The following is an 18,563-nucleotide window of genomic DNA, read 5'->3' as shown; positions in this document are numbered from 1 at the left end:
AACTCATTAGAGGGAAAATAAAATAAGTTTCTTATAAATGATATAAATAAATAAACACTTCCTGGCAGCGCAGCTGGAAACGTAATTCAGTACCAAATGCATATATATATACACACACACACACACACACACTAGGATTTATTACTGTGTGCCCTGAAAAGCTGAAAATAAACTTTTTAAGGATTTCCTTCATCACTACCGAATTCTCTTCCTCCCGCAGTTTCTTCATCACGTGGTCTCTGGTTTTCGTTCCAATAAAAGTTTGAACATTTCTGAGCGCAATGTTTCTTAATGAGGAAAGCAGTAAAACTGAGGCTGGTTAATATTTCTCCTACAGTGCTCAGGACACACACACACACACACACACACACCTGCTGTTAACCAAATGAAACTGATTACAGCTGAAAATAATAAATAAATAATAAACTCTGCATTCCATCAAACAGAGGAATAAAAATACGAGCGCTCAGATCCTGTGTTCTGAGTTTCTCAGTTTTAAATTCAATTTTGCGCCTCTTTGAACAAAGCATTAACACACACACACACACACACACACACAAAGAGAGAAGGTCAGAGAACCTTCTCCACATGATACACACTCTAATGTTACCAATTGCTTTGACCTTTAACCCCTGACCTTTGACCTGATCCTTGCTATAGCCTCATAGGAATGTGCGTGTGACACTAAGGGTGTGGGTGTGTGTGTGTGTGTGTGTGTGAAGAGGTGGCTGAGTGTGACGAGTCGATATTGTGCTATTTTCAGGCTGCAGAAAATCTTCAGCACTTTGGCACTTGCACACACACACACACACACACACACACACACACACTTCAGCAGCTGTGTGACACTGAAACATATTACACACTCTATAACAAACTCCCAGTATACAGAATAATGAACACTGTCTCACTCTCTGTGGAAATTGAGGTGGCTTGCAGATGCAAAATTCCTCAGGCGAGTGTGTATATGTGTGTGTGTGTGTGTGTGTGTGTGTGTGTGAGTGAGTGTGTGCCTCAGGTGTGTGTGCTCTCACTGTAAGTGGTTCATTTATTTATAGCAGCAGTGAATGGAGAGCGTGTCAGTACAGGTGACAAGCTATCAGTGTGTGTGTGTGTGTGTGTGTGTGTGTGTGTGTGTGTGTGTGTGTGTGTGTGTGTGAGAGAGAGAGAGAGAGAGAGAGAGAGAGAGAGAGAGAGAGAGAGAGAGAGAGAGAGTGTGTGTGTGTGTGTGTGTGTGAGAGAGAGAGAGAGAGAGAGAGAGAGAGAGAGAGAGATACAGCACATCAACCCTGAAATTCAGACATGATTAGAAAACACATTCATTCAACAGTGGAGGCGTTTGGGGTGAACACTGTGTCCTAGATAACTCCCTATTCCCTATTCACTACTTATTCCCTATTCACTACTCCCTATTCCCTATTCACTACTTATTCCCTATTCACTACTTATTCCCTATTCACTACTCCCTATTCCCTATTCACTACTTATTCCCTATTCACTACTTATTCCCTATTCACTACTCCCTATTCCCTATTCACTACTTATTCCCTATTCACTACTTATTCCCTATTCACTACTCCCTATTCCCTATTCACTACTTATTCCCTATTCACTACTTATTCCCTTCTCCCTATTCCCTATTCACTACTTATTCCCTATTCACTACTTATTCCCTATTCACTACTTATTCCCTATTCACTACTCCCTATTCCCTATTCACTACTTATTCCCTATTCACTACTTATTCCCTATTCACTACTCCCTATTCCCTATTCACTACTTATTCCCTATTCACTACTTATTCCCTATTCACTACTCCCTATTCCCTATTCACTACTTATTCCCTATTCACTACTTATTCCCTTCTCCCTATTCCCTATTCACTACTCCCTATTCCCTACTTATTCCCTATTAACTACTCCCTATTCCCTATTCACTACTTATTCCCTATTCACTACTCCCTATTCCCTACTTATTCCCTATTCACTACTTATTCCCTTCTCCCTATTAACTACTCCCTATTCACTACTTATTCCCTATTCACTACTCCCTATTCCCTATTCACTACTTATTCCCTATTCACTACTTATTCCCTTCTCCCTATTCCCTATTCACTACTCCCTATTCCCTATTCACTACTTATTCCCTATTCACTACTTATTCCCTATTCACTACTCCCTATTCCCTATTCACTACTTATTCCCTATTCACTACTTATTCCCTATTCACTACTCCCTATTCCCTATTCACTACTTATTCCCTATTCACTACTTATTCCCTATTCACTACTCCCTATTCCCTATTCACTACTTATTCCCTATTCACTACTTATTCCCTTCTCCCTATTCCCTATTCACTACTCCCTATTCCCTACTTATTCCCTATTAACTACTCCCTATTCCCTATTCACTACTTATTCCCTATTCACTACTCCCTATTCCCTACTTATTCCCTATTCACTACTTATTCCCTTCTCCCTATTAACTACTCCCTATTCACTACTTATTCCCTATTCACTACTCCCTATTCCCTATTCACTACTTATTCCCTATTCACTACTTATTCCCTTCTCCCTATTCCCTATTCACTACTCCCTATTCCCTATTCACTACTTATTCCCTATTCACTACTTATTCCCTTCTCCCTATTCCCTATTAACTACTCCCTATTCCCTACTTATTCCCTTCTCCCTGTTCCCTACTCATTCCCTTCTCCCTATTCCGTCCGTGTCCGTGTGTGTGTGTGTGTGTGTGTGTGTGTGTGTGGAACTGTTCTGAAGGAGAACCTCACAGTTCGGTTCTCAGCTCAGTGATGAAACCATGAATGTGGAGAATAGAAGATGTGACATGGAGACTTCATATCAGCAGCAGCTCTGGTTTGTTCAGTGTGTGAATACGATGTTAACAGTAAAGAGGATTTTTCTCACAGAGCACAATGTAAACACATCAGAGAATTTCATTCTTCAGTCACAGTCCAAAAGATTGTTAGAACCTTGCGGTTCTGTGATTTCTAACTCACTGTGTGTGAGCATAAACAAAACCAGACTGACAAACTGACAAAACAGAAAACATCATCAAGTGAACATTTATAACTTTTATTCCTGTTATTCATTCTGTTCATGTCGCGTTCGTGCCGAAACTAAATGTTCACAGACGGTTATAAACGAGAAAACGAGGCAGCTGGACAGATTAAACGGTTTAGTACAAAAGTGACAGCTGCTGGTTTATTTAGTGTGTGTGTGTGTGTGTGTGTGTGTGTGTGTGTTTTAGAACATTATGAGTCAGGATGTTACACTAACACCAATGAGCACTCGGTCACCTTTGCAGGTGTGAAGCTTCACACACACACACACACACACACACACACACCTGGCTGTTCTCTCACAACAGCAGACTTTTTATCCTGTGAAATTTTAACAGGAATCCAATACAAGCACAAAGCCTTTAAAAATGTGATTAAAAATAATAATAATTTTTTAAGAGTTTTGTGATTATAGTGGGGAAGTGAACACCTGAGTGTGTGAGTGTGTGTGTGTGTGTGTGTGTGTGTGTGTGTGTGTGTGTTAGCTGATAAACTGTAACTACGCAGTGGTAGCTCAGCGGTTAAGACGTTTGATTACTGATCAGAAGGTTGTGAGTGCTGGAGCCCTGAGCAAAGCCCTTAACCCTCAGCTGCTCTTTTTTATAAACTGTGAGAAATGTAAGTCTGTATAAAGACGTCTGCCAAATACCGTAAACATAAATAAACAAAATCTGAGCCGAACTTCTGAACCGTAACAACAGCAACGACATCATCTCTGTGTTTCCGTTTCACACACAGAGAAAGATATCAGTTACTGACATCACAACTCAGAGAGAGAGAGAGAGAGAGAGAGAGAGAGAGAGAGAGAGAGAGAGAGAGGGGATCAAAATGTCAATAAATAAAGTATTATTATGAGAATTTTCTCTTTCTTTGAAAATTCATTTCAAGTGCACACACACACACACACACATTTATACTTCAGTGATGCAATAACACACAACATATAAGAATGATATATAATATTACTTTAGTTCTAATTTATTATTACTGTACCTTTAATCCTAAACTTTATTTAATTAAAACAAATTATTATTATTATTATTATTATTATTATTATTTAAAACACACTCACCCTGCTCACTGTTTGTCTCGTTTTCTTTCTTTGAAAAAAATCTCTTAAATTTATCACCTACACGCAGATGAATAATTAATAATTAACTTTCACTCGCAGCCAATCAGCATGCGGCGTTTTTTTCCTCCTGTAGCGTGAGTGTGCACGACTTAGCAGAGTTTTATTATTTTACTGTAAACTGTAATATTAATATGATTAATATGAATATTTAAAATATATACTCGTATTTATATGAGTGATGATCAACATCAAGAATATAAAACAAATAACATGAATAATCCTTCAGGACGTCTGGCCTTCTCCTGTCTGCTTATCAGGAATGACCTTAAATATGGTGGGGAAATGAACACCTGAGTGTGTGTGTGTGTGTGTGTGTGTGTGTGAGTGTGTGTGTGTGTGAGTGAGAGAGAGAGAGTGTAATCATGGGGTTTTTTTCCCCCCAGAGTCCAGGTGAAATTTCTGGGAGTGTTAACTCCATAAACATTCCGTCTTTTGGGGAAGGCGGGACTCCGAGGAAGAGCAGGAAGCAGAAAGGTAGCACAGCGTTATCTTTGTCACGTCACATACGGAGACCCGGGTTTCCTCCAGGTTCTCCGGTTTCCTCCCAGCTCCTAACAACATGCCAGCAGGCTAAGCTAAACCAGCCCTCAGTGTGAATGTGTGTCTGTCTGGGGCTTAACAGCGGACTGGCGTCCCATCCAGGGTTCATTCCCACCTCACACTCAGCATTCCCGGGAATGACTCCGAATGAGTTTTCTTGACTTTTACTGTGAGAATAAATTCTGCTTAAACGCTTCTCTCACACCAGTGTTTGGGTCACAGGCTTTTATCTTGACTGTTTTTACTCTCTGTAATGTTTTTTTCTGTTTCTCTTGTTTGACTCTGTACCAGATTCAATCATTTAAATATCTGTACATCATTATTTTGTTTCTGTCAAATGATTTTGTGCCACTTTCTCTGTTTTTTTCCCCCCGAATGTTGTCTATTTAAATCAGTGTGACTGCTTTCGAGATGCTAAAAATCAGCCTCTATGAGAGAGAGAGAGAGAGAGAGAGAGAGAGAGTTATTGTTTAATTGCTCTTCTTTATTATTGTTTTATATTTTTTCTTACCTTTATTAGTAAATTCACCTTTTTTCTCTAATTTTACTCATTTTATCCTTCTTTTTACAGTTATTCTGTGTATAGTGCCTTTATATTGTCCTTAATTTATGCATTATTTTTGTTTATTTTAATCTATTAGTATTTTATTTCTTCTGTTTTTACATTATACCTTCCTTTCTACCTGCTTTGGCAATACAAATGTACAAATATTTGTCATGCCAATAAAGCACATGAAAACAGAGAGAGAGAGAGAGAGAGAGAGAGATGTGATTTAATGATGATGATGGTTTAAAGAATGGTCACTGTTGCTCATCTGATCAGAAGGAGCTGATTTATTTTACACTTTTGTGTGTGTAGTTCTGAGAAATACAATCCAGTGTAATACTAATAAGAAGAAATGGAGCACACTGCCACCTTCTGGTGTTAGTCGGTATTTCTCTAAATGTGATCAAGCTTTCACATGGTAACATTGTTCTATAAAAATGAACTAAAGATAAAAATAATCAGATAATAAGAGTTAAACTACACCAAACATGTAATCCTGGAAACTGAAGCCTGCCACAGTGATGTGGTCGAACAACACAGAACAGATTTATAAGGTTTCAGTAAATAAATATAAAGTTTAAATCTTAATCAGCTTGAATAAAGATACAAACACACCAACCCTCAGCATCAGTGTTAGCTTCAGATCTGCACTGTACACAGTCAGTGGAAATAAAACACACACACACACACACACACACACACACACACACACACACGTTCAGTGGAAATAAAACACACACACGTTCAGTGGAAATAAACTAAACCTCAAACATGGAGGCAAACCAACATCACAGGCACACTGAGCTACAGAGTTCTCCTGCCCAAGGAATACTGTACAGTCCACTCAAACACTGAGTGTGCTCCTAACAAACACACGAACATTAGCATGAACATTAGCATGAAGCTTACCTGCTGTTACAGGTGCTGAAGAAACAAAGTGCACAGTCTCTGTGCTGGACTCTGTGCTGGACTCTGTGCTGGACTGGCCACGTCCTCAGGACCTTCAGCTTTTTACAAATATTCTTTGAAATAGTAAATCCTTTTTGTTTGTTTGTTTGTTTGGCCTGATAAACCTGTGGGCGGAGTCTGTGTTTTAGAGGCTTGATTGACACGTGAGGCTCATTGATTGGGCAACTTATTATTATTATTACCTGATACATTTCCTCAACAACTTTACTCAATAATAACAGTTTTAACCAATTTTATGCACTCTCTAGAGAGTGAGAGAGAGAGAGAGAGATAAACCTTTTGTTACTCCTGCTATAAGGTGTTATGCAGTGGCCACTAGGGGGAGCTACAACCACCACGACTTTTATTATTAATTGAATTCAGTTGAGTTTTATTTGTATAGAGCTTTTAACACTGTCACTAGCAGCTTCACAGAAACAAATAGATTCAAATTAAATTAAACCAAAATAAATTGTAAATATGTAAATGAACCCTGCGTTTTATATTTTCTACATTTCCTCTTTGTACCTGAGCATTTTATTCATTTTTTATTCAGCTTCACTAAAGTAAAAACACATATAGGAAACGCGAGGTCACGTGACTTTATTAAAGGTTTGTGAATAAACAGGATTTCTGGAGGATTGTGGGCGGAGTCAGTGTGAATAAATTAATTTAGCAGCTGCAGTGCTGTAGTGTGAAAGTCACTTCAGGATGAGGAGCTGCATGCTCAGATAAATAAAACAGAGAGAGGGCATTACACAGACAAAATAAAACCGCTGAGTAATAACGAGAAAGCTGCAATAAAAATGATGACGTAACACATGACGTAATATCACTGTGGTAAAGTGGGGTGTTTATTAGATTTTATACCCCGGAATAAGTAAAATCCTCTCTTTATTCATGTTCTCAGTAAATCAGGAGCAGATCTCTGGAGGAAATGAGATTCTATTAACATTAACACCAACATCACTGCTAAACTCTAACACAAACAACACTTTTATTTTATTAAACAGCTCAAACCTGCACATCTGGAACAGAAATGTGTCTTCGATCATGTTGTGTTTTATTTTGTTACATTCTGAGTAGAGACATTAACATATAAAGGTGATTAATAATTATAAACAAGCCAACCAGAACAAAAGGTCTTCATTTATATCTGACAGATGAATCGCATTTGTATAGAGCAGTGATTGTCGTTTAGTTTCCTAATTACTGTCAGGTGTGCACAGTCCTCTCCTCCTCCCAAACCGTGACCGTCCCAGTTGTCCGGCTGACCTTCCTCCCACCACCTAACGAATAAAATCATCACAATCTCTTCTACACAAAACACCCACAAAAGTGTTACACACTAAATACACACTAAAGATATTCTCCAGTAAAACGCCGTCACTGTTCACTTAGCTGAGAGCAGTACAGTGTGTTCTGATTGGCTGAGAGCAGTGTGGTGTGTTCTGATTGGCTGAGAGCAGTACAGTGTGTTCTGATTGGCTGAGAGCAGTGTGGTGTGTTCTGAATAGCTGAGAGCAGTACAGTGTGTTCTGAATAGCTGAGAGCAGTACAGTGTGTTCTGATTGGCTGAGAGCAGTACAGTGTGTTCTGATTGGCTGAGAGCAGTACAGTGTGTTCTGATTGGCTGAGAGCAGTGTGGTGTGTTCTGATTGGCTGAGAGCAGTGTGGTGTGTTCTGATTAGCTGAGAGCAGTACAGTGTGTTCTGATTGGCTGAGAGCAGTACAGTGTGTTCTGATTGGCTGAGAGCAGTACAGTGTGTTCTGATTAGCTGAGAGCAGTACAGTGTGTTCTGATTGGCTGAGAGCAGTACAGTGTGTTCTGATTGGCTGAGAGCAGTACAGTGTGTTCTGATTAGCTGAGAGCAGTACAGTGTGTTCTGATTGGCTGAGAGCAGTACAGTGTGTTCTGATTGGCTGAGAGCAGTGTGGTGTGTTCTGATTAGCTGAGAGCAGTACAGTGTGTTCTGATTGGCTGAGAGCAGTACAGTGTGTTCTGATTGGCTGAGAGCAGTACAGTGTGTTCTGATTAGCTGAGAGCAGTGTGGTGTGTTCTGATTGGCTGAGAGCAGTGTGGTGTGTTCTGAATAGCTGAGAGCAGTACAGTGTGTTCTGATTGGCTGAGAGCAGTACAGTGTGTTCTGATTAGCTGAGAGCAGTACAGTGTGTTCTGATTAGCTGAGAGCAGTGTGGTGTGTTCTAATTGGCCGAGAGCAGTGTGGTGTGTTCTGATTGGCTGAGAGCAGTGTGGTGTGTTCTAATTGGCTGAGAGCAGTGTGGTGTGTTCTGATTGGCTGAGAGCAGTACAGTGTGTTCTGATTAGCTGAGAGCAGTGTGGTGTGTTCTGATTGGCTGAGAGCAGTGTGGTGTGTTCTGATTGGCTGAGAGCAGTACAGTGTGTTCTGATTAGCTGAGAGCAGTACAGTGTGTTCTGATTGGCTGAGAGCAGTGTGGTGTGTTCTGATTGGCTGAGAGCAGTGTGGTGTGTTCTGATTGGCTGAGAGCAGTGTGGTGTGTTCTGAATAGCTGAGAGCAGTACAGTGTGTTCTGAATAGCTGAGAGCAGTACAGTGTGTTCTAATTGGCTGAGAGCAGTACAGTGTGTTCTGATTGGCTGAGAGCAGTACAGTGTGTTCTGATTAGCCGAGAGCAGTACAGTGTGTTCTGATTAGCTGAGAGCAGTGTGGTGTGTTCTAATTGGCCGAGAGCAGTGTGGTGTGTTCTGATTGGCTGAGAGCAGTACAGTGTGTTCTGATTAGCTGAGAGCAGTACAGTGTGTTCTGATTAGCTGAGAGCAGTGTGGTGTGTTCTGATTGGCTGAGAGCAGTACAGTGTGTTCTGATTAGCTGAGAGCAGTACAGTGTGTTCTGATTAGCCGAGAGCAGTGTGGTGTGTTCTGATTGGCTGAGAGCAGTGTGGTGTGTTCTGATTGGCTGAGAGCAGTGTGGTGTGTTCTGATTGGCTGAGAGCAGTACAGTGTGTTCTGATTGGCTGAGAGCAGTACAGTGTGTTCTGATTGGCTGAGAGCAGTACAGTGTGTTCTGATTAGCCGAGAGCAGTGTGGTGTGTTCTAATTGGCTGAGAGCAGTGTGGTGTGTTCTGATTGGCTGAGAGCAGTGTGGTGTGTTCTGATTGGCTGAGAGCAGTACAGTGTGTTCTGATTGGCTGAGAGCAGTACAGTGTGTTCTGATTAGCCGAGAGCAGTGTGGTGTGTTCTGATTGGCTGAGAGCAGTGTGGTGTGTTCTGATTGGCTGAGAGCAGTACAGTGTGTTCTGATTGGCTGAGAGCAGTACAGTGTGTTCTGATTAGCCGAGAGCAGTGTGGTGTGTTCTAATTGGCTGAGAGCAGTGTGGTGTGTTCTGATTGGCTGAGAGCAGTGTGGTGTGTTCTAATTGGCTGAGAGCAGTGTGGTGTGTTCTGATTGGCTGAGAGCAGTGTGGTGTGTTCTGATTGGCTGAGAGCAGTAAAGTGTGTTCTGATTAGCTGAGAGCAGTACAGTGTGTTCTGATTGGCTGAGAGCAGTACAGTGTGTTCTGATTGGCTGAGAGCAGTACAGTGTGTTCTGATTAGCCGAGAGCAGTACAGTGTGTTCTGATTAGTCGAGATCAGTGTGGTGTGTTCTGATTGGCTGAGAGCAGTACAGTGTGTTCTGATTGGCTGAGAGCAGTACAGTGTGTTCTGATTAGCCGAGAGCAGTGTGGTGTGTTCTGATTACCCGAGAGCAGTACAGTGTGTTCTGATTAGCCGAGAGCAGTACAGTGTGTTCTGATTGGTCAAGAGCAGTACAGTGTGTTCTGATTGGTCAGGAGCAGTGCGGTGTGTCCTGATTAGCTGAGTGCACTTCAATGTGTTGTGATTGGACAAGAGCAGTACAGTGTGTTAGAACAGTTATGATTGGTTGAGAGCAGTACCAGAGCAGTACAGTGTATTCTGATTGGCTGAGTACAGTGTGGTGTGTTCCGATTAGCCAAGAGCAGTGTGGTGTGTTCTGATTGGTCGGGAGCAGTACAATGTGTAGTGATTTGCCAAGAGCAGTAGGATGTGTTCTGATTGACTGAGAGTAAATCAGACAGGACATTTAGACAGATTTCTGTTTAAAAACAAATAAACTCACTCTGAATTCCTGACAAAAGGTGATCCATCATCCCATCTCCACTCTCCTGTGGTTTCATCCGTCAGTCCCACCCAGTAGTCTTTCCGACTACGAGTCAAAAAGTTCTACAGAGAGAGAGAGAGAGAGAGAGAGAGAGAGAGGTTTTTCTCCAACACTTTATGAATTATTTGAAATTAATAAGGACGTGCATATGTGCGTGTGCGTGTGTGTGTGTGTGTGTGTGTGTGTGTTTCTCACCATTTCCTCCTCTGTTTCCACTTTAACCAGCATGCCGTTTTCATTCCTGCAGTAATTCCGGGCTCCGTCCCAGGTCTTGAAGTGTTCAGAGAAAAAGTAGCACTTGGACTCAAACTGAATCCATCCAGTCTTACAGAGAGGAGCTGAGGGGACAACACACACACACACACACACACACACGCACCATCATTAACCCCTGAGTGACTACTACATTGTGGAGTTTCACGTTCAGCTGAATTTCTCCTTTAATGTTATTGTGTTTGTGTCTCACTGGTTTTATTGCTGTTTTCCAGTTCAGTCCTTAAATCACTCAGATCTGACAGAAGCTTCATCACTCGCTGATCTGAGGAGCAGGAACACAAAAAAACACAAATTTATAATGGACCTTAATTAAGAAAGTAGAAGAAAAAATTCACTCTTGTACTTGAAATCCAGGATAAAATGTAACAACATTTATTATTATTATTATTATTATTATTATTATTATTATTATTATTAGGAGGTAGTTGCTCACCTGTCCTTTGGAGTTTGGAGGACAGAAAGTTTACAAAAGAAGCGAGATTAGAAACAGAAGTGTTTATGTCTGACAGCATGTTCCTCTGAGAGTCTTTAAAAAAAGAATAAAATGTAGAAATATTGATATAAAGAAGCACAGGGGTTAAATAAATCATACCCATATACAGTACTCACCCATATCCTGCAGCTTGGTCTCCAGGTTGGTTGAAAGCGAGCGGAGTGAGGAGCTGAGAGTATTGATCAAAGTCTGAATATCAGATAATGTCCTTGTCTGGGTTCCTAAAAGTAAAATACAACATGAAGGTGAAAAATAAAAGTAATTATTTCATATTATATAAAACCCAGTCCAGTCTGCACACCATGTGCACCATAAAGAGTTAAACATTCTTCTAAAGAAGTGTTTATGTATAAATTATACTAGTAATTTTATATTCTTTCACTTTTATTCCTCAAATAAAATAATAATAATAATAATGATTATTTCCCCATAAAGACTGAGTTGATTGTTATGGAAGTGCTCAAAGTCAGGTTTAGAGTCGACACCAAATTTTTCAGTTCTGCCGTGTTTTTATCCAGTTCAGAACTTGCAATACATCCACAGAACCTGTACTTACACACTTACACACTTACACACTTACACACTTAAACACTTACACACTTAAACACTTAAACACTTACACACTTACACACTTACACACTTAAACACTTACACACTTACACACTTAAACACTTACACACTTAAACACTTAAACACTTACACACTTAAACACTTACACACTTACACACTTACACACTTACACACTTAAACACTTACACACTTACACACTTAAACACTTACACACTTAAACACTTAAACACTTACACACTTAAACACTTACACACTTACACACTTACACACTTAAACACTTACACACTTAAACACTTACACACTTACACACTTAAACACTTAAACACTTACACACTTACACACTTATACACTTACACACTTACACACTTAAACACTTACACACTTACACACTTAAACACTTACACACTTAAACACTTACACACTTACACACTTAAACACTTACACACTTAAACACTTACACACTTACACACTTAAACACTTACACACTTACAAACTTAAACACTTACACACTTAAACACTTACACAATTACACACTTACACACTTAAACACTTAAACACTTACACACTTACACACTTAAACACTTAAACACTTAAACACTTACACACTTAAACACTTACACACTTAAACACATAAACACTTACACACTTACACACTTAAACACTTACACACTTAAACACTTACACACTTACACACTTAAACACTTAAACACTTAAACACTTACACACTTACACACTTAAACACTTACACACTTACACACTTAAACACTTACACACTTAAACACTTACACACTTAAACACTTAAACACTTACACACTTACACACTTAAACACTTACACACTTACACACTTACACACTTAAACACTTACACACTTACACACTTACACACTTAAACACTTACACACTTAAACACTTACACACTTAAACACTTAAACACTTACACACTTACACACTTAAACACTTACACACTTACACACTTACACACTTAAACACTTACACACTTACACACTTACACACTTAAACACTTACACACTTACACACTTAAACACTTACACACTTACACACTTAAACACTTAAACACTTACACACTTACACACTTAAACACTTAAACACTTACACACTTAAACACTTAAACACTTACACACTTACACACTTACACACTTAAACACTTACACACTTAAACACTTACACAATTACACACTTACACAATTACACACTTACACATTTACACACTTAAACACTTACACACTTACACACTTACACACTTAAACACTTACACACTTACACACTTAAACACTTAAACACTTAAACACTTACACACTTACACACTTACACACTTAAACACTTACACACTTACACACTTAAACACTTACACACTTACACACTTACACACTTAAACACTTAAACACTTACACACTTACACACTTAAACACTTACACACTTACACACTTACACACTTAAACACTTACACACTTACACACTTACACACTTAAACACTTACACACTTACACACTTAAACACTTACACACTTAAACACTTAAACACTTACACACTTACACACTTAAACACTTAAACACTTACACACTTAAACACTTAAACACTTACACACTTACACTTACACACTTAAACACTTACACACTTACACATTTACACACTTACACACTTACACACTTACACACTTAAACACTTACACACTTACACACTTAAACACTTACACACTTAAACACTTACACACTTACACACTTAAACACTTACACACTTAAACACTTACACACTTAAACACTTAAACACTTACACACTTACACACTTAAACACTTAAACACTTACACACTTAAACACTTACACACTTACACACTTAAACACTTACACACTTACACACTTAAACACTTACACACTTAAACACTTACACACTTACACACTTAAACACTTACACACTTAAACACTTACACACTTACACACTTAAACACTTACACACTTAAACACTTACACACTTAAACACTTACACACTTACACACTTACACACTTAAACACTTACACACTTACACACTTACACACTTAAACACTTACACACTTACACACTTAAACACTTAAACACTTACACACTTAAACACACACTTAAACACTTAAACACTTACACACTTACACACTTAAACACTTAAACACTTACACACTTAAACACTTACACACTTAAACACTTACACACTTACACACTTAAACACTTACACACTTAAACACTTACACACTTACACACTTACACACTTAAACACTTACACACTTACACACTTAAACACTTACACACTTAAACACTTACACACTTACACACTTAAACACTTACACACTTAAACACTTACACACTTAAACACTTAAACACTTACACACTTACACACTTAAACACTTAAACACTTACACACTTAAACACTTACACACTTACACACTTAAACACTTACACACTTACACACTTACACACTTAAACACTTACACACTTAAACACTTAAACACTTACACACTTAAACACTTACACACTTAAACACTTACACACTTACACACTTAAACACTTACACACTTAAACACTTACACACTTACACACTTAAACACTTACACACTTAAACACTTACACACTTACACACTTACACACTTAAACACTTAAACACTTACACACGAATCATCCACAGTCACCAGTACACGTGTTAATATGTGTGTGTTGAACTGTGACTGCTGTATAAATGATAATCAGGTTGGGCTGTGCTCCAAATCACCAAACACCCTACACACTGTAAATACAGTAAATAGAAATAGACAGAGGTGTGAGACTCACCTGCATTCATCTCAAACTTTAGAGAACAATTCTGATTCCTCATGGAGTTTTCCAAATCTGCAAATTTCCTCTGCTGGTAACAAACTGGGACAGACAGACAGACAGACAGATAGACAGATAGACAGACAGGGAGAAAGACAGACAGATAGATAGACAGACAGACAGACAGACGGATAGATGGGCAGACAGACAGGGAGAAAGACAGAGAGATGGATGGAGGGATGGACAGATATTGAATTAAGTTTTGAATTAAACCTCATGAATCCAACTGAGCCAATTTCCTTACCTCACAGCAAATAATGTAATATATATAAATATAAATAATGTTTGTATAAACATTCAAAATGTTAAAATATTTTCAAATTTATAATTACATTTTTTTTTTGTAAAAAGACACACAAAAGTTAAATAAGTTATACTTTATGTTGTACATTGTTCACTGTACATTTTTTAAATAATTAATCATTTTTTGAACATTTATACTAGGCTACAAATAAACAAATGACATTAAAAAAAATTGCGTCATCGAATCTGATCAAAAACTCAAAACCCAGTTTATTTTGTAAAATAACAGTTTAAAATTAATGGAAATATAATAATAGAAATACTCACATACGACAAAAACCATAACAATCATGATGATGAGTGTAGCAGCCACCAGCAGCAGGAGGGGTTTCAGCTTCCCATTAGCTGCTGAAAAACACACATTAATTTACTTTACAGAAAAAAAATATATGTTATGTAAAAAAAAAAAAAAAAAATTGCTCAATAAAATAGAGCCGTGAAGGAAAATATTTGGCTACAAGCACTGAAATGAGAACAAAAACTGCTGCAGATACAATAAATTAAATCTGCAATGTTTTGTGAGAGTTGTGCGTCATGAAGGAAGGAAAAAATAAAACTGTTATCGGATTCACCTGATAAGACAGCAGGTGTGCTGTAACTGAAAGTATTTTAAGACTCTGATTTATTTTCTCTCAGATATTGGACTTTTCATCTTATAATAAAGCAGGATTATAATTAGCTCAATTCCCACTTACGTTTTTTCTCCATCCTGGTGTATGCTTCTGCTTCCTCCACCACCATGCTCTGAAATTCATTAGTCATTATCTCGTGCTAGATAAAAAGAAATACACATTAAAAATAGACAAATTCAGACTTTCTGATGAGGTTACAGACAGTGGTGTGTTCTCGTAACGCAGGAGTCAGAGCTGCTCCTTCAGCACTGACACAAGCTCCTCATATTCCCCAAATATTTATCAGATTCACCAGAAGATCTTTCACATCCTCTTTCATGGTCAAATGCTGATGGGCACAAAAATCTGATGGTAAAAGTTTCTATATTTAACTAGAATGAAAATAAGGAAGCAAAAATGTTGCTTATGACCTTTTTTATAAGTTTTATATCAGTAGATCAGGAGGTTACCACGGATACTGAATTTACTCATTTCTGATTGGCTGGCATGGGTGTGTGTTATATACTGCAGCATTTCTAAATCATTTATTGATGGCTGAAAAGCTTAGTTTAGTATTAGATACTAACTTCCGGTTACTATTATACTGAAATCAACTTTAAATTGTATTTCTCTCCTGATAAACACACACTTCTGCATTAGAGGGTTTGCACTTTACTATAAGATCCACAAAAAAGAAATAACTAATGTTTTCATCAGGATGAAGTAACTAACGTGAGGTGTTTACATGAACAGCCTCTGAGTCAAACACAAACAGTTATTAATGATAATAGTCAAGCATGAACATCTTATTAACTTCATCATCATGATGTTAATGCTCAACTATTTCATTAATATCAACATCATGACTTATTAATAAAGACCATTTACATTATTAATAGTCTTTTCATACACAGTGTACATCGATGAACCCAAAGTTTAGATTAGTTTAGTTTAGTTAAGTGACTAATAACTAATTTGATAAATTTGAGTAACTTTAAGTAACTCGGGACAATTCACAGTTTAAAGCTCACACCACTGTTTTAATCAAAACCTACAGAACACTGTATATAAACTGTACGTTTCATACCACAAGTGAAAATGTAACCATACATATTTCATTTATATTTATAATATATCCCGTGTTGAGATTTAATTTAAAATTGAGATTCTGGAAAACAAACCATATTAAAGAGTTTCAAATTTCCTGAACTGAAGACTATGAATTATATTCTGTAACTTGGATATATTGGGAGACTTTCCACATGATTTCTAAATGAGCTTCTCTTTCTTTCCATTAATAAACAAAATATATAATAAATAAATATAAATATACAAAACACACAACACATTTCTGAAATTCTGTAAAATATTTAATGTGTTAAATATCTACATATGAAGGAAAAATGTCTAAACATACACAAGCCTTAACCTTTTATTAAAACTGACTGAAAACCATTTTAATTTCGGTTTAGTTTAAGTTCGGTTTGTAACGTACTTATTTATGGCATTAATAAACCAAATTTCAATAACAGGACTTCAAATAATCTTCTCCAAATCCATCAGCATCATGTTCTCGTACTGTAAGTACACAGTCGAGTGAGTAAAATTAACTACACATTAAGAATCTGTCCTGAGACACATTTCTATTATTTATTTCTCACAGCAATAACAACAATAACAGGCTTTAAAGAATCTTCAGTATTTTCCACATTCATAACCATAACCAAGCTTTTCTCAAATATTTTCAATATGAACAAATAAAAGGTAAAATCACAGTAAAAACACCAGTTAACTGTACATAACATTTTATACTTTATTTCTAGCAGAATCAGCATAATACAGGATTTTAAAAATTTAATAAAATAAACATCACCATCAGTTTATCAACCAAATGATATGAACAGAACACACACATTAAACATCTCTGCATACTCAGTAACGTTCTACATAGATTTCCCATTCTGATTATTACCATGTTTCATTTAAAAAACAACACACACACAATTTAATGCCCATCCATCCACATATCCTTTAATCGTAGCTGTGCAGAGTTTCATTAATGCATCTACAGCGTGTCTACAGCGTGTCCCAGCTCTCCATGCGCAGGGGACTGTGTTTGTCTGCAGCACATCAGCTGTGTTTTAGTCAGTGGTTGTCTTTCTGAATGTGTTAGTAAGTTTAGTGACAGTGTGGTGTGTGTGATGTGCTCGTCATGTTTCCTGTGAAAGTCCATAGCAACCTTGAGACAGCTTCCTGATCCAGCCATGAGAATGATTTCAATACCTTCTTCTTTTCTCAAACGTGTTCTTAAAGACTATCTGAGAAAATATATATAATATAATATACACTAAGTATGAAAAATTTTGGAGGACAAAAAAAGTGTTAATTTCCCCCCTGTGTATGGAGACTTTTGGGACACAGTGTATTATATGCTTCACTTTTTCTCTCTCCGATTATTTTATTTTAAACCTAATGCATTCAGGCACTCTCAGTGGAAAGTATTTATAGTTCCAGAATGTTTTGTGGAACATAATGAAACATCACTAAGCAGGAATTAATCCTCCTTCAAACACTAGAAAGGTTTTAAGGAACAGAAAGTCACAAAAATATTAAAAAAAATCTTTTTTAAAAAAACCCAAAGTGCCTCCCCCTTGTGTGAAACACTTCTGTGTAAGTAATAATTCAGGAAGTAAGTAAAACACAATAACTCAGGAAATCAAGATTTCCACACACACACAAAACTGTTCCAAGTACAACTGTTCCTGACATTTTGTGCACACAACAAATAAACCTGAAACTTGAACTTGTATGATGGTGCTGTTTTAATGAAAAGACTGAGACATGCATCAGCATGACACTTTCCTAGAGGTTTTCAGCAATAAGGTATCCGGAAGCATAGCTGTATACATTAACAATGTCTTGTGGAACAAGAGAGTTTGAGAAACCCTTGAGAGAGAGAGAGAGAGAGAGAGAGAGAGAGAGAGAGAGAGAGATGCCTTGGTGATAAATAGACAAATGCAGTTTTATTATCTTCAGCACTTTCCAC

General features: G+C 37.7%; 2 protein-coding genes across 3 annotated transcripts in view; both read right to left on the bottom strand.

Annotated features, from left to right (window-relative positions):
• LOC113531409 (neuronal migration protein doublecortin-like) overlaps nt 1–6,343 on the bottom strand; it is a 78,811-nt gene extending 72,468 nt beyond the window's left edge. The window contains exon 1 of the mRNA XM_034300791.2: nt 6,210–6,343. The gene's annotated coding sequence lies outside the window, so the exon portion shown is untranslated. The remainder of the gene's footprint in view (nt 1–6,209) is intronic.
• Nucleotides 6,344–6,857: 514 nt separating this feature from the next.
• On the bottom strand, nt 6,858–15,803 carry LOC117596257 (asialoglycoprotein receptor 1c, tandem duplicate 1). Of its 2 annotated transcripts, none has more exons than XM_053230501.1 (9): nt 15,602–15,803; nt 15,174–15,254; nt 14,562–14,645; nt 11,296–11,400; nt 11,120–11,212; nt 10,877–10,948; nt 10,606–10,748; nt 10,369–10,472; nt 6,858–7,537 (listed from the first exon to the last, which is right to left on the bottom strand). In XM_053230501.1, the coding sequence occupies exons 1-9, from the start codon at nt 15,666–15,668 to the stop codon at nt 7,399–7,401; spliced, it is 888 nt and encodes a 295-aa protein (XP_053086476.1). In that variant the 5' UTR covers nt 15,669–15,803; the 3' UTR covers nt 6,858–7,398. The 2 variants fall into 2 exon arrangements, with proteins under 2 accessions (XP_053086476.1, XP_053086477.1); XM_053230502.1 differs by having other exon boundaries at nt 15,174–15,251.
• Nucleotides 15,804–18,563: the final 2,760 nt, after the last annotated feature.

The sequence above is a fragment of the Pangasianodon hypophthalmus genome, chromosome 27 (assembly GCF_027358585.1).
Source record: "Pangasianodon hypophthalmus isolate fPanHyp1 chromosome 27, fPanHyp1.pri, whole genome shotgun sequence".
Taxonomy (NCBI): Eukaryota; Metazoa; Chordata; class Actinopteri; order Siluriformes; family Pangasiidae; genus Pangasianodon; species Pangasianodon hypophthalmus.
This window is presented reverse-complemented; position numbering and strand designations above follow the sequence as displayed.

Coding starts and splice junctions, on each gene's coding strand:
- LOC117596257 (XM_053230501.1), bottom strand. CDS start 15,668: ATGACTAATGAATTTCAGAGCATGGTGGTGGAGGAAGCAGAAGCATAC. Junction 11,213..11,295: donor GACCAAGCTGCAGGATATGG/GTGAGTACTGTA, acceptor CTTTTTTTAAAG/ACTCTCAGAGGAACATGCTG. Junction 7,538..10,368: donor CCTTTTGTCAGGAATTCAGA/GTGAGTTTATTT, acceptor TTTATTCGTTAG/GTGGTGGGAGGAAGGTCAGC.